Source organism: Dromaius novaehollandiae, chromosome 1 (assembly GCF_036370855.1).
Source record: "Dromaius novaehollandiae isolate bDroNov1 chromosome 1, bDroNov1.hap1, whole genome shotgun sequence".
NCBI lineage: Eukaryota > Metazoa > Chordata > Aves > Casuariiformes > Dromaiidae > Dromaius > Dromaius novaehollandiae.
The window spans coordinates 148,589,535-148,616,528 of NC_088098.1; the positions used below are offsets into that span (position 1 = coordinate 148,589,535).

General features: G+C 40.8%; 1 protein-coding gene across 2 annotated transcripts in view; it reads right to left on the bottom strand.

Moving 5' to 3' along the window:
• Positions 1 to 4,296: 4,296 nt before the first annotated feature.
• AFF3 (ALF transcription elongation factor 3) overlaps positions 4,297 to 26,994 on the bottom strand; it is a 338,365-nt gene continuing 315,667 nt past the window's right edge. For both annotated transcript variants that reach the window (XM_064502379.1, XM_064502371.1), the window contains exons 16-21: positions 25,475 to 25,611; positions 23,350 to 23,421; positions 20,824 to 20,917; positions 16,829 to 16,878; positions 16,475 to 16,689; positions 4,297 to 15,080 (exon numbers count right to left, since the gene is read on the bottom strand). In XM_064502379.1, coding sequence (XP_064358449.1) covers positions 14,959 to 15,080; positions 16,475 to 16,689; positions 16,829 to 16,878; positions 20,824 to 20,917; positions 23,350 to 23,421; positions 25,475 to 25,611 — 690 coding nt within the window. In that variant the 3' untranslated portion in view covers positions 4,297 to 14,958. The remainder of the gene's footprint in view (positions 15,081 to 16,474; positions 16,690 to 16,828; positions 16,879 to 20,823; positions 20,918 to 23,349; positions 23,422 to 25,474; positions 25,612 to 26,994) is intronic.

Here is a 26,994-nt window from a genome sequence, read left to right on the forward strand (position 1 = left end):
TGGCTTTGTCTGGGCAAGGATGAGAAGGATTTTTGTGAGACTGTGACTCTCTAAAGTGACAAGAAAAGGCAAAATATATTTTTTTGGGGTACACCTTCTTCACAGATTTTAAGCTTAAATCCTCCACTTTTGCAGTAGAGGATTTAACCAAACAGGTTACTACCAACCAGTGGAGGATTTAGCTCAATTGACTTAATATGTAGCAAAGCCCACCTTGTCTTGTTTTGATTAGACAATGTTAGCTCAAGCTAGATAACAGGACCCTTAGACCCATAAATCCCTCCCTAGTCAAAATGTATGTTCGAATGAAGGAAGAACAAATTATGCCTGCTCCATCTAAACCTTTTTTAAAGCTTTTATCTCATGTGACTTCATGAAGAGAGATGAAAAACAATTCACTGAGTCCAGGTTGGTCAGATTGTAGCCAGTGCCAAACCGGAGTTTTTGCAGTTAAAACTTCCTCTCTTCTCAGTTTATCAGTGAGTTTAGGATGCCATTAAGAACTACTTTACTGATCACATCAAAGGATCATTTGTCTGAGTGTTGCCTGTGTGGGATGCATGAGAACAGATGTAAGGACAGGGCACACATGCTGTGATCGTACCTGCTCCAGGCCCTGGCAGAGGGTGCCCTGTGGTTCGTCCTGGGACTATTGAGCCTGTCTTGGGAGCAGACCAGAAGCCAGGCTTTTCCCAGGAGCATTTCCTGACCACTGAGGCTCAGAGTAAAATTCTGTTTCTTTCTGTCCCTTTGAGTCTTGCATTTTTAGCTGCACAGCTTCAACCAGAATGGTCACATCTGCCCTGACCAACATGAAGCTTGGTGAGTAAGGACTTCTCCTAAGAGAGGGCCTATCTATGTTAAGAAAGCCTTTCTTCCAGGTTGTAGCCAACAACCTCTTACATTGACCTGCAAACAAAAAATTGCAGGAACTGTTACCTCCTGGCTTAGCTGTTTCTTAACAGGCTGGCTCAGTCCCTTGAGGAATACTTGTAGGAACGTATACTGCCCGCATCTTGTCTGGGTGGAAGGGCGAGTGTGTGGCCCTGAGTCAGGTGCTGACGCATTAGGAGAGACTGGAGTTTAACCCCCTGCTTAGGCACTCCTGCTGGCCTGGCTCTAGGAGCTTTCTGCTCAAGTGTAGATCTGTAATTGTTCACTTAAGCTGTCCAGATGAGGTGTCTGGATATAACACCTAAGCCTTTAATGGGACATAGCTGGAAAAGCTTGTTTTTAATCCTACTTTCTGAGAAGCATAGTCAAAGAAAGAGGGCTGAGGATCTCTCTCAGGGCAATTTTTTGAAGAAGTGCACTCTACTTCTTGTGCTTAGTGTCCTCTCTCTCTGCTTTACCTGGAGGGATTTGTAAATACTGTGGCTGCCCATAGCACTATGTGACTGAATAATTCCTGCTCTCTTCTGTGCTTTTTGAGTAACAGAAAAAAAAATTCTGTATCTACATGATTCTCCATTGTTTTATACCACATATAGACATATGTGCTACCAAGTCAGAATTCTTGTTACACTTAGCCTTACCTTCTTACAGCTGATTGGTAATACTGGTGTTTGAAAAATGACTACAGAAAATCAAATCAGTGGAAATTCACACTGTCAGGAGTTGCATAAATGGTTCAAGGAGACACCATAACAGTACATCTCTATTGATTTATAATTCCTTACGGAACAGAAGATTTCAGACTAATATTCCCTATCCAGACAGCTGGGCAGCCTGGGTTTCATTTTAAGGAACATCCACACATACTGCTGGTTCATATTCTTTCCTTAAGGAAAAGACAAGATTCACATTACTATGAATGTGAACTTGGCACAAACATGAAAGGGTAAATATGGACCACAATAGGGTCTGCATTTCAACAATATTTTTCCAATGTTTCCTTTTGTGTTTTTTCTGTGTGACTGCATGTCTAGTAAACAAGATCACAGTCTATTCTATTTCAGAGTAGCAAATACTACTCTCTACACATACTTTCCTCAAGTTAAGACCAGAAACTCCCCTAAAATTGAAAGTTTCACCATAAATCTTTTTTTCCCCCTTTAAATACGCATATTCCATTTCCATTATTTGCATTTTCATTTTTTGGTCTGATTTTGCAATTAACTTTGATACCATTCAAAGTGAAGCCCTGTGGCAGTATTTTTAGCAAATAGCAATCCAGAAGATATGGTAAATTCCCTATTACTTTGTGCCTTTAAATCGAGATTCGATAGCTTAATAAAAGGTTAGGTTTCCGCTCATCAAGTTATTAACCTTTGATAAAGAAATCCCTTGCTGAAGTGTTATGCCCTGTGTTTTCCTGGGAAGTAAGGCTAGATCATCATAATGGGTCTTCAGGTCTTCAGCTCAGTGGTGCCTGACTTCTCTCTTGACCTTGAATTATGCTGATAAGAGGAGGTTTTGATGGGACAAGTCACAAACTAAAATTCAATATGAATATTTTGCTGGATTAGAAGCAAACTGCTGAGGCATTCAGGGTGAGAGGCAGCGCTGAAGTGAGCAGGTCCAACCTAGCGGACATTAATGGGGCTGCGTGGGGTGTGTAGTGCTGACCTAGCACTGGTGTGTTTGACAGCAGATGTGTGCCCACTGGCTCTTGGTGATCTTGGAAACCCTGGTTACATCCCCGGTCACTGTGGAAATGCTTGCATGAGCTCCAGGCTTGGTCGTTACCACTGGAGTCACTGTGTTTGATGGCGGGAGTTGCTGTCACAGTCCCAGTGCCTCTGGGCTCAGCGCTAGAGCTCTGCACCCACAGACAGTACAGCAGCCACCTGAGAGGCCGGTGTGTGTGTCCGAGTATGTGCTGTGCCAGGGCGGTATGGCCGACAGGGTTCACTGGCCGCATCACTCTGCTTGAGCGGGTAGGCTGATAAAAGCTGCCTGCCCTGCCCTCTGCAGCAGGTAACTCAGCTGCTGCAGGCAAGCTTGAGTTAGCAGTCTCCTCCCTTTGATTTTGGTCTATGCCAGTGTGATGGCAATGGCAGGGGAGAGCATCCCTTGCCAGTTCTGTTGTCCCTTCTCCTGGGATGGGAGTCTCCTGGCAGGTGTTAGGCGACAGGGAGCAGTGATGTCTTACGTCAGCCCATCATGAATCATGGCATTTCATTAGCCAGAGCTCTTTGTTGAAAAGCCGTCCTGTCCTCAGTAGTGAAAGCTCTCCATATGTGCATTTCAGTACGTGATGATTATGGTTCCTAAAAGGGATGTGTTCATGTATGGTGATGAGTCACGACAGTGCAGAACATGAAGTATTGCTCAGATGGCGTTCACATGTTTCATACTGACTTGTGGTTGCCTGCCCTACTCCTTGTAGCTATATACAGCCTGGTCGGCTGAATATCTGTGTTCTTACTTGCCTGCTGCTTTTGGGTTAGCTCTTCCTTTCTGTTGCTCCCTCACATTTCTCGGGAGGCTCATTCCTTCTGGCCTGCCCCTGAGACATTCAGGCAGTACCTACCCAGCTGTCAGAGGCTGCTTGTGAAAACATGCAGTTTCCTCAGGAAAAAGAAGGAAAATATCGCCCCCCCCCCCCCCCCCCCGGTCAGGTATTGATCACTGGAAGCTACCATTTGCAAATTGGCCATGCTATAAGAGCAGCATTTTGGCTTTGGCCCAGAAAGACATGCTGGGGAAAATACTGCTGAAGATGGCTACCTTATGTGGGAAGAAGCTGTAGCAATCAGGAAATCACCAGTGAAAAAGATGTGCATATATCTGGACAGGGGAAGGCGAGGTGCAGAGTGACTTAGTCCTGTGTTTCTTGTGGTTATATCACAGTGCTGGCCTATAAATTGTGAACTGCTGCTGTACAATTGCTGAGGTCATGGCTCTCTTGCCACCACCTACAGACATTAGTGCTCTGAGGGGCATGAGCTTTAGTCTTCTGAATCTAAATAAAGCCTGAAAACTTTGGATTGATTACTTAGTCATCCTGCGCCTTGCTCTAAAAAACAAAAGCAGTGACTCTGTTATCCTTTCCCTGAAGAAAGGGGCTAAAGACTGTTTAGCCTCTTTTGGGATATTTTGTTCTTTTTCTATGGAGATCACTTCAATCCAGTGCCTTGTTAATAAGAGCCACTAGGATGTGCCTTTCCTTTTTCCCCATAGGAAGGCTTCAAATGATCTCATCCATGAATGAAGTGTGGAGAAGGGTAGGTGCCTTAGCGAGGAGCACAGGTGACTCTGATGGGACCCAAAAGCCATAAAAAAAAGAGACAATTTTTTTCACTTGGAAAAAGGTTTAAGAAAGAGACAGATGAGATGTAATTGAGACAGAAGGATGTTGATTTCATGGTTTATTGTCACATTAAAAAAGTAATCTTACTGATGAATTAATATTTGCTTTTTAATATAAAAGTGCTTATTCTTACAAATCCTTAAGGCTCATTCTATTACATTACAGTAGGATTTTTCACCATCCCAGAAACTGTGCTACATGAGTTTTATACGAACTGTGGACATAGCAAAATCTCCAAACAGTAAAACAAATCATCTATAATTTCATTGCCTTTGTATGCATGAACCTGTTTAATTGTGTAACAGAATTTAACATGAAAACAAACAGAAGTAAAATTTTCTTTCATTTTCTAGTTTGAATCGGAACTGATCCCCGTAAGATTTATATTTTGCTTGAGTGAATGGGACAAATACAATTGTTTAAGAATCTCATTTTTTTACTTGTATAGCAAAAAGGGAGGCGTGAGACAGAGGAGAGTTACAGATGTAATGTTTACTCTATGTTTCTCACCAAAAGAAAATAGGAATGACTACCAAGCACAAGTACTGTTCATGTGTGATATATTTATTTTTGTAATGTCCTTATGTTGTACATTTACCTAGGTAAAGCTCCCACTGCAGCCAATGTGAGTTTCGCCTGAGGAAGGAATAAGACTAGGGCTCTCATGGGGAACATTTTAGATTAAGTGGCTTATTATTTTTTTGTCTCAGAATGGAGAAATGGACAAAGTGAAAGTTACTAAAGCTCTTGTTGTTTGTATCGATCACAAGTGGTATATGGTTTCTGGCATATACTATAATACACAGATAAGAGTATACGATATTTATTTTTAATCATAATCAGAGCTATATTAGTTAAATGGGCAGTGAATTTGCTATTTCTACTTACATTTTAGCTATCTATTTATTGTAAAGACCAACTTTTTTCAATAATTGGGTCAAAATGCAGTAACTAAAAATAATGCAATGCAAAACAAAAATAATTTAAAATATTCTGGAGGAAGGGGGGAAATGCTAACTGATCTAATAAATAAGGCAGTTTAAAGCATTTGTGACTGCTACAGTGATATATGTACATATCTTACAGCATAAATTACTGTACAGAATACACCATTTATTAAGCTGTGTAAACAATATTGCCTGCTATATAGGGACATACTGTGGGAATATGCTCATTGGAAAGATGAACTGCTATAGCTTTGGCTGGGTGGGGGAGGCCTCAAATAGAGCACCCTCTGAGAGAAACATAAGCAATGCTTTATCAGCTACAAATACAGCCATATTGACTTGAATAATTTTACAAGAATTTGCTGATGCGTGTTGCTATAAATGAATGTGGAAATGAAATTCTCTGCATTTTGTTATAAAAATAATGCTGGTCATAAACTGATTTTTGTACACCTCCACTGGACAAGTACTCTCAATTAGAAGTTTGCTGTGTGAAATGAGGAGGGGGGGAAAGCTGAATTGTGCCAGTACCCCACTGACTGCTCCCTGCACTACCAACACGTCTATCAAGGGGCAAGCCAATGGCTGGCTCCCAAACTGGGACTGCTACATGGCTATTTCAGCCACCGGTGCTACACACCGCATAGGAAACGGGAAGGAAAATTACGATTACTGTGACTCTTGGTACTGACTGGATAAGTCATGGTAGATGTAAACATCCTGTTATTTTGCCCGTGCTGTACTCTCTTCCCCACCTGCTTTTTTCTCTCGCCCACCTGTTGTGTGGTTTGATTTTGGCTTTTGTGAGATGGTAACTCTTTGCAGCGGAGTCTGTCGTTCACTTTGCAGGATGCCTACTGCATCCTGGGTTCATCCAGGTCAGTAGATACCGCAGCGATCCAGAGGTCTGTTCACAGTATACACAGAAAGGCAGGAAGCTGTCGTAGGTGATGTGTGCATTTTTGTATGCCATGTTTTGTTACACTGGTTATAATTTCAGCCTGCTGTGGTCAGCGTGCAGTAATGGCACTGCATAGGAAGGCCACGAAGACCACATTTTTGCCTTGGCCTCTATGCAGACAGGAGTGTGCACATCGCACAGCTTTTTTGCCTGGTCTCCCAAGGCTCCTTTTGCAGTCAGCGGAAAGAGACAGCTTACAAATGGCACTACAAGCAAAGCTTAATTCAGGTGCTCTGATTCTCTCACTAAAGAAGCTGCTCTTTCTGTCTCCACTGACAGTAGAGGGAGGCAAGGAAAAGGCCTTGCCTCAAATTACATCTAGGAATACCCCCGCCTGGAGCTGCTATGGAGCCAGTGTTGTGCAGGCAGGTCATGAGCTTTAGATGGCCCTGTGTTGCTTGCAGCCTGTTCATCGTGGATAAAATCACAAGTTTGTTTGAGTTCTTTCACATAACAAATTGACAAATGTTGCTGAATTTCCATAAAAAGAGTAATACTGGCCTAATGTTGGCTCATGTCCAATCTGATCTCTTTCACAAGCTACAGAAAAACTGTTTCTTCTGTTTACACAAAGCCAGCTCTACTTTCAGACAACATATGAAAAAAGTGCCTTTGAGTGTTTACTAAACTGTAAAATATATCTTCTGGATGTTTCAGTAATCTGGCTATTTCAGTAATCTTAATAGAATACAGGTGCACACTGAGGCCTCAAGTAACTACTTACCTCTTTGGATTTGGGCCCAGTGAATTAGAGAATGGGAAGTGATGGTCCAAATCTAAAACATATGCTTTAAATATCTCAAGAATAAATGTATTTACCTCATACATATTTTCCTGCATGTCTACTGCCTCCCAAAGTGATCTCAGCCATATCCTGCATCAGTGTATCCAAAGATATTTTACCAATTTCGGCAGGCTCTCTCATTAGCAGCAGGTACAATCATAAACCCAGGATGGGATTTATATTGCTTCTCTATCTGAGTTCATCACCTAGGTTCCCTCTGTAGACAGTGGAGAGAAAGAGGCATTTCTAGTTTGTGATTCCTCTTGTTTATTTTAGACCTTCAATACAGGATGAGATGACTCCCACTTTCTGTGTTTAGGTCAGGACATTTTTCTCTCCCATTCTGCCTTGTCTTGCCATTTGACCCCCGTGAATTATTATACTGCTGACTGTGTCAACAACACTCAAAAAAAGAGCCTTGCACAGGTGTGAGGCCACCAGTTCCTGTTGGTTCTAGTGCATGGTCATAAAGTGGCAATGCTCATTCAAGCAAATCAATAGTACAATGTGAGCCTGTGGCTACTCCATAGGCCTGGAGACACTGTGGTACTGTGTACTGGAGACTTGAGACACTCCGACTGTACTGCTGTTTCGCACAGGGGCTTCTGAGTCACCAGCGCTAAGGGTTTTCAGTCCCTTGCACAGCTTTGTTGGGAGATACTCCAGATTAATGGCCTCTCCCATCCCCTTCTTACCCTGAGAAGAAGAGCCCAGCAGCATTTGGGCACAGCGTCAGCAGTGCTCACTATCTTTTCCTCAGGAGGGAACAGAAATTTCTTGTAAGGAATAGTGGGAGAAGATAGCCAAGTCCCACAGGTTGGGTGGGAAAGAGAAGAAAGCAGAAGGGTCCTGAACTGCCTGGAGCAGCAGCTCTGCACTGTTGTCCATATTTTCTCGTGTGAGTGATGTCAATGTTTCCTTTCTCTCCCTTGGGAGATGCAGTTGGGGAAGAAAATGTCTAGAGCTGCAGGAAGAGCAGGCTGTGTGACCAGCTCTGTGAAATGAAAGACTGAGGACATATAAAATTAATTAACATATTGATCATGGATCTAATTAACTATTTGTGATTTGCTGGGGCAAGCTAGAAGTCCCAATATTCCCAGGCAGCACTTTATGCAACTGGAAGATGAACTTGTTTGTCATAGATGAAGGTGGGCCCCAAAATCTCAACTGTGAATGAAAATACGCTTTTTAAATACAAATATTTTCAGTCATAGAAGTGACAAACAGACTAAGAAGAGCCTATACTTCGGTAAATCTCATCTATGTCTAGCTTGTTCCCCCAGGAAGTGTTTCCTTTCAAATATTTGTTGATGGGATGAGAATTCCAGATAGAAGAGTGCTAAATGGAGAAAAAACCAATAAATAGTGCTAAGTAAGGATGAATTTGTTAGTATCAGCTGAATAGCACCAAAAGCAATAGAAACATTTTGTTGATTTGACTGCTGTTCATTCCCTGGCATTGGTGAAGTGCTTTACCACTGACTTGTAGAGATAATGTATCAGAAAAGCGCTGGGAATTTAACCGTGTTATACCAGCTAAAAGTGGTGGGATTTGGGAAGGTAACTCCCTGAACACTGCATTGCCAAGAGAAGCTCCACTTGACTTGCCAGATGAGTTACTGGTAACGTGCATCATAAAAAGATGCACAGAGGTACATATTTTTTCTTATATCCCAAAAAGGAACCAGTCCCCTCTGCAATGCACCATTTTAAAAGAAAATATCTATCGATTGGGAGTAATTCAAAGCTGGATTTGGAATAACAAATAAGTTGAACATTTCTGAGGCTGTGGATAAGAAATACACTCGGGTAAGATTTGGGAGGCAAATTTCTTCCACAGAAAGACAAAGTGGCTTAAAGACATATGAAGAACCTTTGAAATTTTTAGGATGGCTACACACCACTTGGTTAGCCTACACTGTCTGTCCCATTAGATGCTGTTGTGATTCTTGCTTTCCACCAGGATCAAAGTTACAGATACTCTGGGAATGGCATTTTCACCTAGGCTCTGGTTCCCCTCAGTGCTAAGCAGAGCTTTTATATACTCTGGCACTTACTTTGAGAGCTTACATGGTATTTAAGGAATTCAAAGGTCTTGTAGCTCTGGACTCAGGGGTGAAATTCATCCAATGTGCTTAGCAGTTTTTTCCTTAGCTTTTCAACAGCACTTTCCTTCTGAGGATGCAAAGTGATTTGCAAACATTAATTAATTCTCTTAAAGCCCTATAAGGCAGATAAGTGTAAGTATCCCTGTTTTAGTATATATGAGGAATATGAGACCTGAGTGCCTTTTCCATGCTGCTCTCTATATTCACTCCCAAAAAGGAACATGTGCCTTGGGACAGAGGAAATCCCCAATTTTTTGGCATTCTTTAATATTCCTTGGACTCACTGGAGTCCTTAGAGGGTAGTGTTGTGGAATAACCGGAACACAATTTAGGTTCAGGTCAGATCAGAAGCAGTTTATTACTATAGCTATAGGGAAGTTCATATCAGCAGAGGCTGTCATTCTGCTGCTCTGTGGTCTCCCCTGTAGCTACTGCTTCTGCTCTGACCTGAACCTAAATTGTATTCTGGTTATTCCACAATAGTAGCAGTGGGGAGAGCAGTGATGAAGTTGGAGGAAAAGCAAACAGTGTGAAACTCAAGCTACACAGATCAGGAGAGAGAGGGAGCCTCACTGTACTTGCTGCTGGCATCGTGGGGGAAAGCAGGACCTTTTATGCAGCTTGTGGGTTACTTGCATGCTCTGTGTTCCAGCACCCTGTTTGAAGGGTAGCTTGGGCTGCCAAAGTAGAAAACATCCCTGAAAGTGCATGCATACTTGAAGACTAGCAAGAGCAATGGAGCCAGACAGCAAGCAGACACAAAGGCATTACCTGAGGAAATATCCCCAGTTGAATCCTGCCTTTCTCACTGAGGAAAACCATACTGTTTTGAGAGAATGATGTATAGAGCCTTGGATCTCAGTGTTTTTCTTCTGTGAAGCTTCCTCTGGTGAGGGAAAACAGTTCCCAAAGTGACTTTCCCAATGTGTTAATTAATACTAAAAACAATTCACAGCATGGTAACCAGTAATGCTGGAAATGGAGCCTTGTCCTTATTGAAGGCAATGGCAGCTTTATGAGAGACATTAAAGTAGCCAAAGTCTCATGCTAACAGTATTGTGTGAGAAACATTGTTCTCCAGTTTTCTAGATGTAAGAGCATCCAAATGCTTTTCTGAATGCATTCTGACAAATTTATCCATGGTTGCATGCCTTACCAGCCCTCAGCACACAGCACATCTACTAATGTAACAATTATGATTATGATAGTGATCAGACCAATCAGGCCTATTTATGACAGGAGTATCAGAGTAATTCTCTAGTTTCAAACACAATGACTTCAAATATGTGATGTAAATGCTAACAAAAAGTTATCAAAAGGAGATATTAGATGTTAGATCTGTGCCATCCAAACTCCTATTGTTATCCTAACAAATTCATATTCTTCAGGCACTGTTTGTATTTCTATTGTGTTACGAGATTTTATTCTTTAGTTTGAGGATTCTCCCTTAATGGGGGGAGGGAAAGGTTGGTATCATTGTGAAAGAGAAACATTTCTTTTTGAAATATTAAGCATTAAGCAGATTAGGTAAAGGCAAGGCATATTGCAAAGGACATGTTCTTAATATAGCTTTGACCATGAACCCATGACCCTCCAGAAAATTTAAGAGAGTTAAAAAACATATTGCTTTGACAATCTTTTCATTTAAAAAAATCTTGTAAAAAGATCAAGGAATTCAGCCATTGTTATTTACATAAAATTCAACCTTTCCTGCTTAAAAACATGAATCATTTAATGTCACATCTGCAGGGTTGCCAAGGCAGATGCTGTTAATCCGAGTCATTTTGCAAATTCCAATTTCATTTGGATTAAAATCTACAACTAAGTGAGTCAATAGTGTATGCTGCATGTGCATTAAGGCAGGTGACTACTAAAGTCTTTTGGGTAGATAAACTAAGCGCAGATTAGCCAGGTCTAAGTATATGTCCTCATCTAGAAAAAAAGATATTCAGACATTTCAGTGATGTAGATTTGAATCAGTAGCTATGAAAAATGGTTAGACATTTGTATTACAAAAGAGATACTATGGCACAGTCCCAGAGGTGCATTTCTTATAAATTAATTAGCTGCACAAATTATTTTGATAACAGTTACTGCACTTCTGAGGTGATATGGCTGCTCAGTGATGAGTACTTAATGATCAATGGTAGGCACTAGTAATATCCTTCATGCTGAGTGACTTTTATTACTATTTAGATTTACAGTATATACATATGTGCTTGTATCTGCACTTAGGGCTTGATCTTCCTTTACCTCCTTCCCTAAAGTTCTCTGTTCATTGTAGTCTCTTTCTCTAGAGCCCTGTGATATTTGGATAAAAAGAGGAGGCAAGCAAGGGACTGAGGTTTCCTTCCATGTGACGGGAGGACTATGCTTCATTTTTAGCCACACTTAAACCTCTGCATATGCTTTGCTCTCATCTGTCATTCATGCCACCGTGGAATGCTATAAAGCGTTAAGGCCAATGTGGTCTGTATGATCTCGCTGTCTGTGAATACCCCATAAGCTACTCCGCATTGGTTGCATCCACCTGCACTACGTGGTTCCTTTGAGTGCATCCCAATTGCTTTACCAGCTCTGACAGATTCAGAAGCCTCTGTTTGTTTGTAAACAAACCTCTCCCTCCAGGCATAATCCTTCTGGATTTGTACAGAATGACTTCTTACTTCTGCGAAATGAACTTGCAAATTGCTGTGGTGTGAAGAACCCTACACATTCCTGGATTTTAACAACAGATTAAAACAAATAACCTGCTTTCATGGAACCCCAAATAAGAACAATGTCTACTGGTCTCACCTAAAATGCACAGAGGACCTTCAACTCCTGTTGAAATAACAGGATAATTCAGAATAATAATAACAGAATAATTCAGGTTTTTAAAGTGAAGCATATGCTTAATTGGACCAGACCTTAAAGCCACGTGCCCTTTTCCAGGCACTAAGGCCCTAAGAAAATGAAAGGAAGGATTTATTGTCACCATACCACATTCAGCTCCAGTCATCCAAACAGCAGCAGCCATATACAGTAAATAGTCTGCACAGAATAGTATCCTGAACAACCTCACCAAAATAGTCCAGCTGGAAGAAGCCCTATGGAGAGAAGGCCAAAACCTCTAATCCATTTATATATATACTTGGTTTAAATGGCTGCTACTTCATCCTGTTACACCACCAGAGATTAAGGCTCAGAGTGCTTATCAGATAGTCAACATAGATGATGCCAGCACAAAAACTGAAAAAAATCCTGTGTTTTTCCATGGAAATCAATGGGTCTTTTAGGTGGAATACTTCAATATAAGAACAATTTACAAGAAAGGACAATCCTAAGTACTTGGAAACACGTGACAACACGACAGTGTTAATTCTTGCATTTCTTTGAAGTGGCTTGACATATGACATCCATACAAAGAGTTCATTAAGATTAAGAAAAATATCTTAATCCTGGTAAAATAAACATGCTTCAAAGTTCCATACTTGAAACTCAAATGCCAAGTGTGCAATAAAACTAAACTCCATTTAAGGCAAGTAATATATATCACTTCTAAATTTTCTCAACATTAAATAGCAACAAGGACTTCCAAACCCAAAAACATATCTGAAGACAAACATCATAGGCACCATCAAAGAAAACAGAAGCTAATCTAAGGGGACTTTCACTTTCCTGATCTGAGGAGAAATCCCACAGTACCTTCCTACAGTATTGAAGCAGCTCACAGAATCCATTGCTTACGATAGCTCACAGAGACCAGTCTAGTAAATCATGGCAGACTTCCACAGCTGGAAACCAGGCAAGTAATAAACAGAAAGGCACCGATCAAGTTCTCCACTGCTACTTGTGACGAACTAATTTGCGTTCCCTCTGGGGCAGGTAACAGCTGGAGTTAAGAGTGACTGGAGGACTTGGAGAATGTTTACTTTGTCATTTAAAGGCAGGTCCACGCTGACTCTTAAAGCCAGCCTTGCCCACTACCCACACTATAACACACAAGCACATGTTAAGAGGTTAGTGGAGCCTGAGCTCAGGAACTCTCTGGAGGAGGAAGGATGGGAGCACCAATTGGTACATAAATACCGGCCCAGGATGGCCTGGGGCTGAGCATTCCCTAGTAGTTACCCTGCTGTGCTGCTTCAAGGGACAGTGTCAGTGCTCTGAGTCTGAGCAATAGCAGGAGTTATAGTAAGCAGCCTAGACAAAAAAGGCAACTATATGGAGCTCAGTGTGCTCTCAAACCTGTTCTTCACCATTGGGTAAATATAGCCTGTGTTGCCAAAGATGTTTTAATGAGAAAACATGCCACATTATTATTATTTTTTTTTTAATGCAGCTCTTCAAAATGGGGGAGGAAAAAAAGGCAGCAGGGACCAGTCAATCAACCATCAATATCAGTGGCTACTTCTATTTGTATCTTCTATTGAAAGAGCTTTTTTTGTACTCACATTTCCTTAATATATATGTAAATTAGATTAGAAAACAACAATCAAAGGGTCCAGTTAATGGCGCTGGCAAGGACAGTCCATCGAAGTGACCAGAGCTGCTGAGCTGAGCAAGGGCTGCAAATCTGATTGCAAAATAGGCAACAAAATTATATTTCCAATACAGAAGAAGAAAACTAAATGTGCCAAACCCACTGAAAATGAAAAAAAAAAGAGCACTAAGTGCAAACATAGCTGATAGGAACTGGCCTTGACCTCAGCTGACCCAAATTAAACTGCAGTTATTGCAGGATTAATTCCCCTGGCACAAAAAAACAGCTTGTCAACAGGAACTGAAAATATTCTGTAAATCAAGAAACATTAAGCCTAGTTGAGGATTATGCATGAAGAGTGAGAGGATTATGTTTGGAAACAGTTCTTAGCCTGGTGAGCAGCAAACTCAGCTTTCCAGATAAGGGAAATTGCATGTAATGTTCCCATACAGCCTAGAAGAAAATGCAGCAAGCTTCTGCTGGATGAAAAAGGTACAAAAATCAAAATCTGTAAGATGAAGCCTTCCCATGCAAAGCCAATAAATGTTATAGATATCCGTCTGTGTGTATGCGGCCGAAATTAACACATTTTCTTTACTAAGGGGATTGCAGTTTGCAACTTTTTTCATTTATCTATTTGCTGTCAGTAACAGAATGCAATTTTCTACAGCTTGCTATTAGCATATCTGTTTTTCAGGCTTTTTGCTTGAAACTGTAGGTCATACTGTTGGTGAGGAGCTGAGCAAGAAGTGTGGTTATTTGAAAAGACAGGAGATAAAGAAATGCATGCAATCTGTTGAAACTTATTGCATGTGAAGGAATGTCTTCTTTCTCCATATTAATGCGGTCTACATGACTCCTCTGTGTGTCCCAGTGGGGAAGTAACAGCGAGTTGGAACATTAATACTGAAACTTCTATGGCATGTCTGTGCTCTCAGTAAAAGTTCTCCATGGCCGTGATTTGCCCCCAATCATCCCCATTCAGGAAAGCCCCTGTGTACGTGCTTAAGCTCCACTGAAGTCAACAGGATTTCAATACAAGCTTAAATTTAAGAGTCTATTGAGAGCTTTCCTGAATAGGGATTTGTGCTTATTGCACTTGGTTCAGTCAACCCATGAGATTTTGGTTTCTGAGTTTTTCAGCACAAGAGTAGAAAGAGTACGTTTTGTGTATTAAGATCAGTTCTTTCTAGTATTTCTAGTGAATGAAAATGTTTGGAGAGTGGTACAGAACAATTCATTCTGAAGAGACATCATTGTATATTGTATACACACACACATACATGTCTACACTCAGAAAAATTTTGTTCAACATTGAAGAAATATTCACCTTTGTTTGGATCAATGCTGTGGCTGACTATTTCTGTAGCACAGTGTCCAGAATAACTGAATTATCCATGAAAGGTATATAGTCCACGTGAATGGCACACAGTCATTATGACAAGTGAGCACTATTCCGCACCCAGTGAAGTCCTTGTTGAGTGTACTGAACTAAATGCTCCATACTGCTGTGCAAGGTGACAGGTCCCATCAGTGCATCCAAATCATTAAAAAAATCTACGAGGAAAAAAAGATTCAACATTAGAACAGCAAAGTTGTATTTTCTGTTTGTCACCCTTTAGTAGATCTTATTCTCCTGCAAATTGAGTCAAGCTGAACATTTCATGGGAATGAAAGTTTAGTGCTGGTGAGATTCATTTTAAAGCCCTGTGGTTCATGATGCTACAGGCTGATGCAGTTTTCTTTTTAAAGAACAAAACAGTGAGTTCTTTGGCTCTGTGTTTCTGTTAAGCCTTGATAAAGCAAACAAATGCTGGGCAAGACTTATTTTGAGATTAAGGACAACTAAACTCAAAAGTTTACATACAAGTGTCTATCTATACATATGTTAGATATCTAAAGTACCATGACAGTCAAATAGAGACTTGTACAACGTGGTCGTCCCAGACTAAAAAGTATTTTGGGTAATGAGCCACTAGGGGTTTAATTCAGTTGCCTACATAGAGACATCCAGTGCCGTTTGAGATGCCCTCAGGCAATTGAGATATCCACTCTGGACTGGCAAATCTAACACAAGATGTACAGGAGACTCCTGGGATGGCATGGTAGAAGAAGACCTCAAATAGCATATGGCACCTCTCTTTAGGGAACTGAGTTGCACCCCTGTGTCCCCTGCAGGGTGAACTGAACAGAGCTCTCAGCTCTGCTGTTTGTATTAACCAAAGCTCCATCAACTATAATGGGAGACTGGGCTTCCAGCTCACATATACACACCTACACTTATGTGTCTTCATTCTGATTTCAATCCTGCCCGCATCTCTAGCTTAGATACATAAATTACATAGACCTAAAACCTAGGAACACTTTTTCATCAAGTCAAATGCTGGGAATGCTTTCACTCAGGGAAACCAGTTCAACTGAGAGAAGTTTGTCGTAAGGGGGAGTGAGGGCTCCTTGTTCCCTTCTGTGTCTACCTGTGTGTGTGTGTGTGTGTGTATATGTGGGTGGCTGGGTGGGGGATGGCTGTTCCTTCTGCAAAAAGGAAAGAGCTCCTACTTCTTGACATGGCCCAACTAAAGGCATCCCATCCAACTCCATGACCTTGGGGGGAAGGGAGCTGCCTTGCCTCCCCGAAACTTTCTTCTCCAGAATGACACAGATGGCATCAAGTACTACCTATAACCATGCTGAAAACTGTGCTGTCTGCAACCTGTACTGATCAGCCAAATAAAGGCAAAAATTAGTGCTATACTGCTGCTTCTGAGTGAGAGAGCTATCAGAATCTCCTTTTTGGGCTATGTTTTGGGACAGACTAGAACTGAAGAAAAAATCACCTCTGCAGGCTTTCCTTGTGGACATTGTCCTTATCAAAATAGAGTAGAATAGTGATTTGCCTGACCAAAATCAAGTATATTTTTTTCTAAAATAGTCCAGGGCATTGAATCACTCACCTCTGTTTTCCTTGGCCAGGTTGTCAGCCATCTCCCAGTAGTCATAACTGTGCAGGATGCTGTTGGTGATGCTGACGTGGTTGGCGGCCATCTGATGAATGCGCTGTGGGATGCTGATTATAGGAGATGGTGAAGGGGCCCCTGTGCTCCCCTGGGATCCTACAGAGCTGACTGGAGAAGGGCTAGGGGACATGGGTGATGGAGTTCCTGTGCTCCTGAAATTGGATTTTAACACAGTTACTTAAAAGGATGGTGGGATTAAATGCGTGAGAGTATCAGAACATGCTGCAGGTAAGAAAATATAATTTCTGACAGCCAATCTGATATAAGTTTCTGTGTGACATGTGAACTTACTTTCCACTGGCACCCCAAGGGGATGGGGTCTGGGCAGCTTTTGATGAATTCTGTAAAGACAAAAATAATTCACAATGCACATAATTTATATAAGACCACAAAATAAAGAACAGTAAACAGTACAAAAGCAAGGATAGGTAAACAAAAGATTGTGCAGATAGACGTATTCATGTCTCATGATGCAATAAACCCACTGAGCCTAGTTTGGATGTGATGAAGCAGTGCTGCAGCACAGAGTCAAATCACACTCTACTAAACTCTCTGGGATTGGGACTGGTTAGGAACACGTTACTTGAAAGTGAGTTGTCTTCTCATAGAAAACCTAGGAGTTCAGAAGCAAATGCTGTCAGGACTCTTTCCCAAGTTTAGGCTGGAATTTCTTGGGATAAAGAAAACTAAAAGGATTTCTTCTTGCCACCCTCCCCTCTCTGTATCCCCAAAGCTAATACAATTCCCTTAGACCCCTAGACCAAGGAGTCTCACAGTCTGTGAGACTCCTTGGTCTACTTGGTCTGAGTAAGACAGAATTTGCAGGGCCAGAAACTGCTCTTGTGGAGTGGTGGCTTTCCTTGTTTAAGGGTTTAAGGCCAGAAGGAGACATTAGATCATTTAATGTGTTTTTTTGTATACCTGTAGTCAGTAAGATTCTTACTGGTATATTTTACTTAGACTAAAGCATGCCATTCTTTGCGGAGAGACTACCTTGTGCACCACATTTAGGGCAGCAGAAATTTAGGTGGCAATAGTAGGGAACTGAGGAACTAAAATGATCCCAGCAGTTAATCTACAAGAGTTGGGAATTTATTTATTCCAGCCCATTTGGCCTGCAGAAAAAGTCCTTCCCATTCCCAAATGCAGTGGCCGATTTAATTCTGGGCCTGAGAGAAAGAAACACACAAGAAACAGAAATCTAAGAAACAAGATTTTTCTGGTCCATCCCATCAATAGCCTCGTGTTCGGCAATAGCCAATCTCTGATTCTCCAGAGGAAAGAGACCTCCTTATATGCTCCCCTGAAACAGTACACGCAGCTAATTGTGCGCTGGGGAACAACCCTCCCTCCTTGACAACCACAGGAGACAAGTGAAGTCCTGCAGCTGGAGATTTGTTTACAGTTATTGTTTAAATGCAGAGTTGCAAGTGTTACAAGCTGTACAAGTTACAAGCAAGTGTTAACAGCACTACAAACACTCCTGTTCTCCCATGGCTTGTGAAAATGATAAACAAGGGACTTCAGAGATTCACAGATTTCAAGGCTGGAAGCAATCCCCCAGGGCAGTCCATCAGCAGTTTCCCTTTCCTAACAAGTCATGGAATTTTTACCAGAAGCTTAATTAAGGTACATTAAAAAAGAATATATACCTAATCATATAGAAATCCTAAGATGCTGCTTATCCTCCTTGTTCTCTTTTATCCTGTTCTGATGTTTAACAGACCTCACAGATAGGAAACAGACTCTGTTTCAGGATTTCAAAATTGAATTTTCTTAACTTCAATGCTAGCTTTTGGATTTTGTTGGTCCAGTGCCAGCAAAACTGAATGTCACCTGGCATTATTGGTTCTGTTTCCATATACACAATGATCATGTCCTCTCTTAACCTTTCCTCCAGTAAGCTGGACAAATCTCCCGAGCCGCTCTTCATAAAGCTTGTTCTCTCAGTTTTGATACGTCCTCTGAACTCCCTCTTGTGTCCCCACATCTTTCCTCATGTGCGTACACTGAAACTGGTTATGGTATTTTAGCAGTGATCACATTAGTGCTGTTTGTGCCCTGATATTCTTCCTGCATTTTGACCCTGGGCCTTCTACATCCCAGGTAACTGGTATGAATAATAAGCTATTGGGTGTCTTGCAATGTGTTCTTCCTTCAGTGGGTTTTCTTTTTTTTTTCTTTTGTATTGTCCTAAACAGAACCAACTAGTAAACCCTTGGCATTTGCTCCTCTAACAGAGGTCTCTGTCTTTTCTTTTTTTTTTTTTTGCTATCTCAGAACTGCTGGTCTTCATCTTTCCAGTGTAACAGAACTGAGTGCATGTAATTTACATATGAAGTCGGAGGAAGGAAAATATGAAGATTGAAGTCAAGGATACTTCCCGTGTAAATTTAACTAACCTCTGCCTTACTATGTACAACTTCACACCTCTCTTTTCTCATCCTTTTAGGAATATTACTCCAGCCTCCTCTCAGTTCTCCAACAGAAAAGTGGGGTAAGGATTCTGAAGAGAGTGCAATGATGTAAGGAAACATCTCTTATCCCACTCTGCCTACTGCTACCCACCCATTCTCCTGATTTCTTTATACTCTCAAATGTTTCTAGCCCCTGAAGGTCTGTGGTTTCTTTTTAATTCTCTGCTGCATTATTTTTTTTATAATGGAAGAGAGAATAAAAGGAGATTTAAATAATCCTTTTTTCTTTTTTAAAAGAAAAGTATATCTAATTTTCCCTGAAAGTGTGTGTGACAAGGTTTAAAATCTTTCTTTGATTGATAGTACATGTGGAAGTTCTTAATGCAGTCAGCATTTCACGTCACTTGGTTTTGGAAGCTTTTAGATACCAAATATGAAATGAGTGGAGAATTGGCTTGTTTTCCACTGAAAATTATACCAAATGGATTTTTTTTCCATTTTTACTTTCAAAGGTGATAATACTTTCTAACATGAATCTACGCTATCATTATATCAGCAGGAGCTCTGCAAAAAACAAGCTCATCATGGCTATAACAGAGTACAAGTCCATTTCATGTTTGCTGTGAAACAGTTTCTGTCTGCTAGTAGGAGACATTTTACATGGTTGAGAGCCTGACTATCCTGTTCTTAATGCAGGTATTCTCTGAACTGGTAAAGAAAAATAAAGTGCTATAATAGGCACATATTTCTTTCCCCTGAAATCAAGTCATTGTTAGAGAAACATAACATATTGAATTATATATTGCTAAATTTTTAGAAGCAATTACAGTGACTTCAGTTTCAGTTTGACAATAACAGATCTGTCAATTTCCTTCACTGTCTTCATGTGTTTAAAATCTGGTCATGAACATTTGTGCTTGTATTTGAAATTTTTTATTAACAAAATGTCAAAGGATGGATGTTTTTCATTTCAAGGTACATCCCCTTGCAAAAAGGAGAAAAAGATGGGCCCTGCATCCAAAGACAAATGGCTGTTCAGGGTCCACCAAAATAGTCTGTCTTAAAGCACTCGCATGTATGTATTTTTTAAATTAGAAAGTTGGAGGGTAGTTTTCTGTTTGTTGATCAAATGCTGGATGGATTTACTGCTTGGTGGGCTCCCCTAGAAAGGTTTTGTTCTTGAGATATTTTCCAGAGAAAGGTTGGCTTTCAAGTAAAATACATTAAAATACTTTGAATGACTTCCTGTCCAGGCTGTGCACCTGGCAAAGAGTGGAGAATGGAAACAGAAGCAGGAGAAGAAAAGCAGGAAGGCGAAGCCAGCAGAGCTGTGTCAAACACAGGGCAGGTGGCTAGGTTGTCCTCTGATGCTTTTGCACAACTGAAGTCAGTGTGGGCTGTCCATGAGTTCCTTAGGAAGGAACGTGTCCCACTGCACTATCTTACCTATCGATGCTGCTAAATGGAAGCCCTGCAGCTAACAACGGATCTTGATCAAAGTCTTCAACTCACAAGAATCTAGTGTGAAGTGCAATCCTAAAGGAGATTCCTAGAGCAAAATCTTCAAGATCTATTCAGAACAAAGCTGGATAGCACCAGACAATTGACTGAGAATAATCTGAATATGCTTGTTTGGTGGCACAAACAATCCAACTCTTATGGAGGGACACGATTTGTGTGTTGCAAATGGAGACCCTTGTGAATACAGCATGACTGACTAGAAACTAAGTGTTGCCATGGGAGTCTATGGTAAAACTCCTACTGACTTCACCAGGGAAGAATTGAGCCCACCATGGCACCTGTTTTTAAAAAGATGCTGTGTTTTCCATAATGATGCACTGATTTTAAAACATGCCATAGAGTAAGCACCTTGAAATACTCAATAAGCGCTTTTGAATACTTGACAGCATGGTCCCTCTTGAGCCGGAACATCCTCCAGTACAGAAGAGCCAGGCAGCGGTAACTAGAACAAAAGGAGAACAGAAGGTAAAGTGTGTCCCCTGAATAATAATTAAACAACAATCCTAACTAATGATCTTTAATTCTTAAACTAACAGACAGTGGAAAGCTGACAGAACCTTACTTACTATTATTACCATCATTTTGTTTCATTTTGTTTACAGTACTTCACACTTGGCCATGGGTTCATGAGCAAGGCTAGGTATTACAGCCATGGCAGGCCACATTATGATGGGTGCTACTAGTGAGGTACTAAATAACCTCTATACTAAAAAGGGTTTGCAGAGTTGGGTCCCCAGGCCTTGACCCTGATTTGAAGTCTGTCCACTTCACCAAAGACCTCCCTGACAAAGAGGTCATTAACAGGCTTGGAATCCAATATATGTAGTTTTTCTGTTTGCTGTTGTACATACAAAGGCAGCCTTTTTGGCACCTTATCCTGTGACAGTAGGCTGGAGCCTATTATAATAACAAACTAGAGTCATCCTGGGTCTATTTTGTGAGCACCCAGTGGTCTCTTCCAGGAGCTGGAGATGGCCAGGAAACAGGGAAGTCTCAGACCTACCTATATTTCACTGTCCAAGCTCCTTCGTGAGAAACCAGAATCGAAACTGTGTAGGAGCTTAGGGAGTATTCCTAGGCCATCTGCCTAATTCTTTCCACAAAGAAAATCATCAGAGAGCTGACAAACTCATCATACTGTAGTGGAACTGTCTGCCCTCTTGATCCTTGTTAGTCTGCAGAGTGCCAGACACCTTTATAATCCTATGTAAGTAAACAAGCAATGGTAGCAAATTAACTATGCTTATACATAATGGTGACTGATAATCAGCATTCAGGATACACAGACTCTTGTCTTTGCTATTGGATTTAGGTGTACTGGTCAAAATCAAGAATCAGCACAGCCTCTTCCCAGTAAGATTTTTGATTAGATAGGATGGGATTGCACCACAGTGACATAGCTTTTGAAGCAAAAGTCTGGTATGTTTTGCTTTTCATTTGGCAGTAGAGGCCTTATTTTTAAAACCGATATTTAATCTCGCAACCCAATCTGAAACACCAGAAGGAAGCTTGAATTTGGAAAGTGCAGAGTTATTCCCTTCTCACGGTATTCAGGAATCCTCAAGTGCCCGGTGGGGCTGCCAAAAACTCATCAAAACACTCAAAGTCACAAGTTGTTCTTGAAAATCCCAGGCAGGGTTTCTGTAATTCACAGCCACTGCCTCTTTTTCTAAATTGAAAATGTGAATTTCTGCCTTTCACCACTGGAGGACAGTCTCCCCTTAGGAGTCTGGAGTCAGGTGTGCAAACTGTGTGGCACCGTGCCCAGGAGCAGCCAGAGGATACAATGGACTTACAGTCATCATAACTCTCACTCTGTCACCTTCACAGGTACAGTACATATGCAAATGGTGTCAGCTCATCTGCTAGATGGCAGACGGTGAGTTAGGCTTGCTATTCATTGCTGAGAGAAGGCACCGTCTGCTTTCCCTCACACTGACCTTTCTGCTTAAACAGATGCAGTGGCTTCATGAATTTGGATTCAATTCCACATGCTAAGGCACTGTGGCAGTTCTGGAGAACACTTCATAATACAGGTTTATTTCTTTTTAACCAATTTTTAGTTGTTTTTCCACCTAAGTGTTTTTAAAGCAATTCTCATTAATCTATTCTATGCTGCTGATTGCATAGCATACCAGTGACAAAGAAAAGCTATTGAAAAAAATTACATCTGTGAATATTTTTTTCTTTTTTATACAAATGATTAATTAGGACTCCTTATTTATGGAGCCTAAAGATGCATACAATTTGGACTTCTAACAGATGGTTAATAGATGTTAAAAACACACTTGCTGATTGTAAATGTCCACTTACTGAGAATCAGTAACCATGTAATAGGTACTTTATGTATTAATTACATAGATATTAAATTAAAATTTGATTTCAATAACATTTTAGTATTTTATTAGCAATCAGCAACCACCTTATAGAATCTAAGCTGCATGCATATATCTAGAAATCTCAATTTAGAAGGTAATCCAAGAAGCTTAGTTATCACCATCACCATATCTCCCTTCATATAATGTAAATATAATTTATGATTATTGAGCCTAAAATGTCAGTCACAAAAGAGCTTACCGAGCTATTGGTACAAAAGTACATCACTCATAAAAACAACAAACCATCAGGCATTTAAAAATTAATTACACTGACGTACCATAGCTGACCTGTCACAGTCAATAAGTATGAATTGCTTATTTACAGAGGCAGAATTCAGACCTGGTGCAGTTATGCAAGGGCTGGACCTTCCTAGTTCAGAAAGTATTCTCTTTATGTCAATAGACAACATAATCCTACCTGACTGCGTCCAGCATCTGATTTTAAAGAACAGGCTTACTGCAGAAAAGCCTTTGGAGGAAATCTTGATCTACTAACCATAATGCTGCCAGCTGTTTGTCTTCTGCTGTGGCGTTGGGGCCTGAGTGGGTTTTTAGTCTCACTGCATACCTTAAGCAAAAGGAAAAAGGCCAATGTGAGTTAACTGAGGCAGCTTTATATTACTGGTGAGCCCCTGCTTGAGCTATGCTGATTGATGTCATTTGAAGATCTGCCCTATTATACTCATTTTCTCAGGCTATCACACATACCTTGTGCTTTTCAGGTTGTGTTTTGGAGCCATTTTGTCATTAGTGATGCCTCCTTGTGCTTTTTAAACAGCCGTAACTCTTGAACATCCATCAGTACAGAAGGGAGCCTAGCTGGCCGGGTGTTGCTCCCTGGCTCACTGTGCTGTCCTGCCAAAATAACCTCCACTGCTGTGGAGACCCAGTTACACAGAGTTCATGCAGAAAGGTTTTCACAGTGTTTGAAGGCAGACAACAGTGTGCCTTGAAGCTGGTGCTGCCCTCACCCTGCTAATTCTCAATGTGTCTACTCAGATCTGCTCCTCCAAGCAGAGCACAGCAGAGGGGGAACATGTGGCTCAGAGCTATTTTTGCTCATATGACATTACATTCAAATGCTATAAATATTAAACATCCACAGAGGTAGCACTGCTGTTTCAAGAATGTATGTGCTGTGCAATCACAAATTAGTTTCTGGAAATCTCAGCTTCCAGCTGAATACCTGAACAAGGGACAAGGTTAGGACAACATATACTACTTCTGGTCTCGCTTCCAGAAAAATACCTGTTCTCCATAATTAGCTGATTGTGTTTTTCCTTATCTTTGTTTTCAAACTTTAATCTTGATAACTGTACAAAGATTTGTTTCAACAGGCAGGCCTAGTAAACCATTTATTTTTCTGAGGTGCAGTGAGCGAGATCAACAGCAATTCACACTACAGCACAACCACAGCTACACACATTGTTTAAAGCTACGGATCTGTAAGCAAAATTCATTTCCAGAGTTAGGACCATATATTTACTATCATGAGAAAAATCAAGGCAGACAAAAAAAGAGTTCTGCTCTGCCTGTGATGGTGCAAGTAAGAAAAAAGAAGGGAAGAAATGCAGAGATATGATATGCTATTCTCTTACAGAACAAATACTTCATTTTGTTTAACAACCTTCCAGTTAGCAAGCTGGCCTCAATACACTGAAATGCATTAGAAGACAGCCCAAAGTGGAATAAAATGCCAATGGAATTGTTTACATATGCGAGAAAATCATCACATCAACAGTAAGTCCAAAAGAAATTGATTGCTTTAGGAGCTTTGCTTCACTGTGAGTATGATTAAAAAATAGTGTTTTACTTCCTGTGAACTTAGCGCTGATGAAAGTTGCGTTAGTTAGTAACAGTTGGTTAACTGTCCTATGAATTAAGCATGGTCGCTGGCAATACAGCCTTTTCCAGTAGCAGGAGTGGATGGACTCTCTTGTGGAGAGAGTCACGCAGACTCTGGGATGATTTTGACCTTTGCTTTTTCTGCTGACACTGTCAGTAACAGTAACTCTTAGTACCAGCTATAGCAGAGGAAAGGACTTACAAGACAGGAACTCATCTCACAGGGACTGAGGGTGGGATTGAATTCTAGGCTGTACCATTTGGAGAGCCATGGCCCTAATTAAATATAGGAGTCCACTTTGGTGTGAGATGGATTGCACTCCAGGCTCCATTGACTACAACAGGAGCACAGACACCTGATGCACATTGAATGTCCATTTTTCTACCACTGTTCACATCTTCCTTCAGGAAACCATTAAACTGCAGTCATAAACATAATTTGTGACATTTTGCAAACCACCACACCATGAGAGTGTTTTGTTATTATGTAGCCATTTCCCCCTTTTTGAGGAGAGCAGGACTTACATCATGAAACTCTCAAAGTAATTTGCAATTCAAGTAATATGAAAAGCTTTGTCTATTTTGTGTTCTATATGCTTTCCCAATTTAATTTCCATAGGAAATCACAAATAATGTATATGGTACATATGACTGACCTGGTACCTGGGAGGACCTCACTTCTCCCTTTTTACTGTATCTAGGGAATTATATCATAATGTAGATGAGTGTATTTGCATGAACAGGATAACCACTGCTGTCATCTCCTTCCTTCTTACCTGATGAGTTCAACTGTTTCTGAATACATTGTATAAGGGGATTTAGATTCCATTGGGCCTTGTTCCATTGCATTTCCACACTCAATAAATGACAGTGCTGCTTCTGCATAATTCAGTGCCTTTCCAAACTTTTCCACCTAGAAGGACATAGTGTAATCATCAAGATATGGTTATATGTGATGGGATTTTCTTAACATGAATTATAAACTTGATGCAAGTAGGTACTTCTTCAGATTCACGAATTTTGCTATGAGAAAGCTAAAACCCATCAAAACCCGAGTATCAGCAAAATTCATAATACACAGAAAATAGAGCTGATAAAGACAGCAAGATGTTATTTGTTCCATGCTTTTGTGTCCAAAGGGGGATCAACTCTATCTAAGATATTCCTGATAGATGTTTGTCAAGCCTATACTTAAACACTTCCAGTGCTGGAGATTCCACAAACTCATCAGGCCTCCTGTTCCAGCTTTCAAGCATCCTCACCATTAAAAAGTGTTTCACACCTGTTTGCAAATGCAGGTTTTCATCATTAAACAAAGAAAGGTAATGATTATCTTGAATTAAGAGAATCAGAGTTAAATACTTTGACTATTAACTCTCCATTATGCAAAGGCTCATCTCTGTTCTCATTTCTTTTTTATCTCTACCATCATCAGCACCGGTTGACCACACTCTGCTCTCCTGTCAGGATTTTGCTTTCTCGAGCCTCCTCCTCTCTCAGGGATTTCTCTGCTCCCTCAGCTTCCCCTTCCACAAATCCTTCTTCCTTGCCCCATTTCTTATTTTCAGTACCACTTTGTGTGTACTTGTGTATTTATGCAGATACACATATTTTTCCTCCATGATGGTGTATATGCATATGTGCACATAATGCCCATGTGTGTACACTTATATGCCACTTATCTGCTCTCAGAGTTTCATTTTTGATATGGATATAGATGAATCATACTTCTACCTCTCTGTCCTGACTTCCCTTTTCTTCAGTCAGAACTCCTGTGGTACATAAAGCCCATTAATGGACTGGATGCATTTGGTTGAAATCTGATGCACACAGTGAAAGGTTAATGGACCTTATTCTCTTCTAAGGGATAAAGATATTAAATAGTAACTTTGGAATGGCACACTGGCTTCAATCTATTTTAGGTTCTTATATGGCTCCCATTGTGATCATACCTGAGAACTTCACAAACTTTTTATTATATTTCTCTCCCTGACACTCTCATGAGGAGTGGAAGTGCTATTATCCCAATTTCACAGATGGGGGACTAAGGAGCAGAGAGACTTACAGCCATTATTTCAGACTGCTCACTCTAAGTGCCTACATTAGATATTGCAGTGCCACAGTAGGAGGTATCGAGCCCAGCAAGGTGATTCAAAGTGCCGCCATATTCACTCAGGATCCCTATATGGTCACAGAGGGAGAGGCAGTACCTCCAATTCAGAAGGTGTAAGTAAGGTACTGGTCCACTGTGGAGGGAAGCTGAGTGTGAAGGATATTTCAATCGCCTAGCACCAAT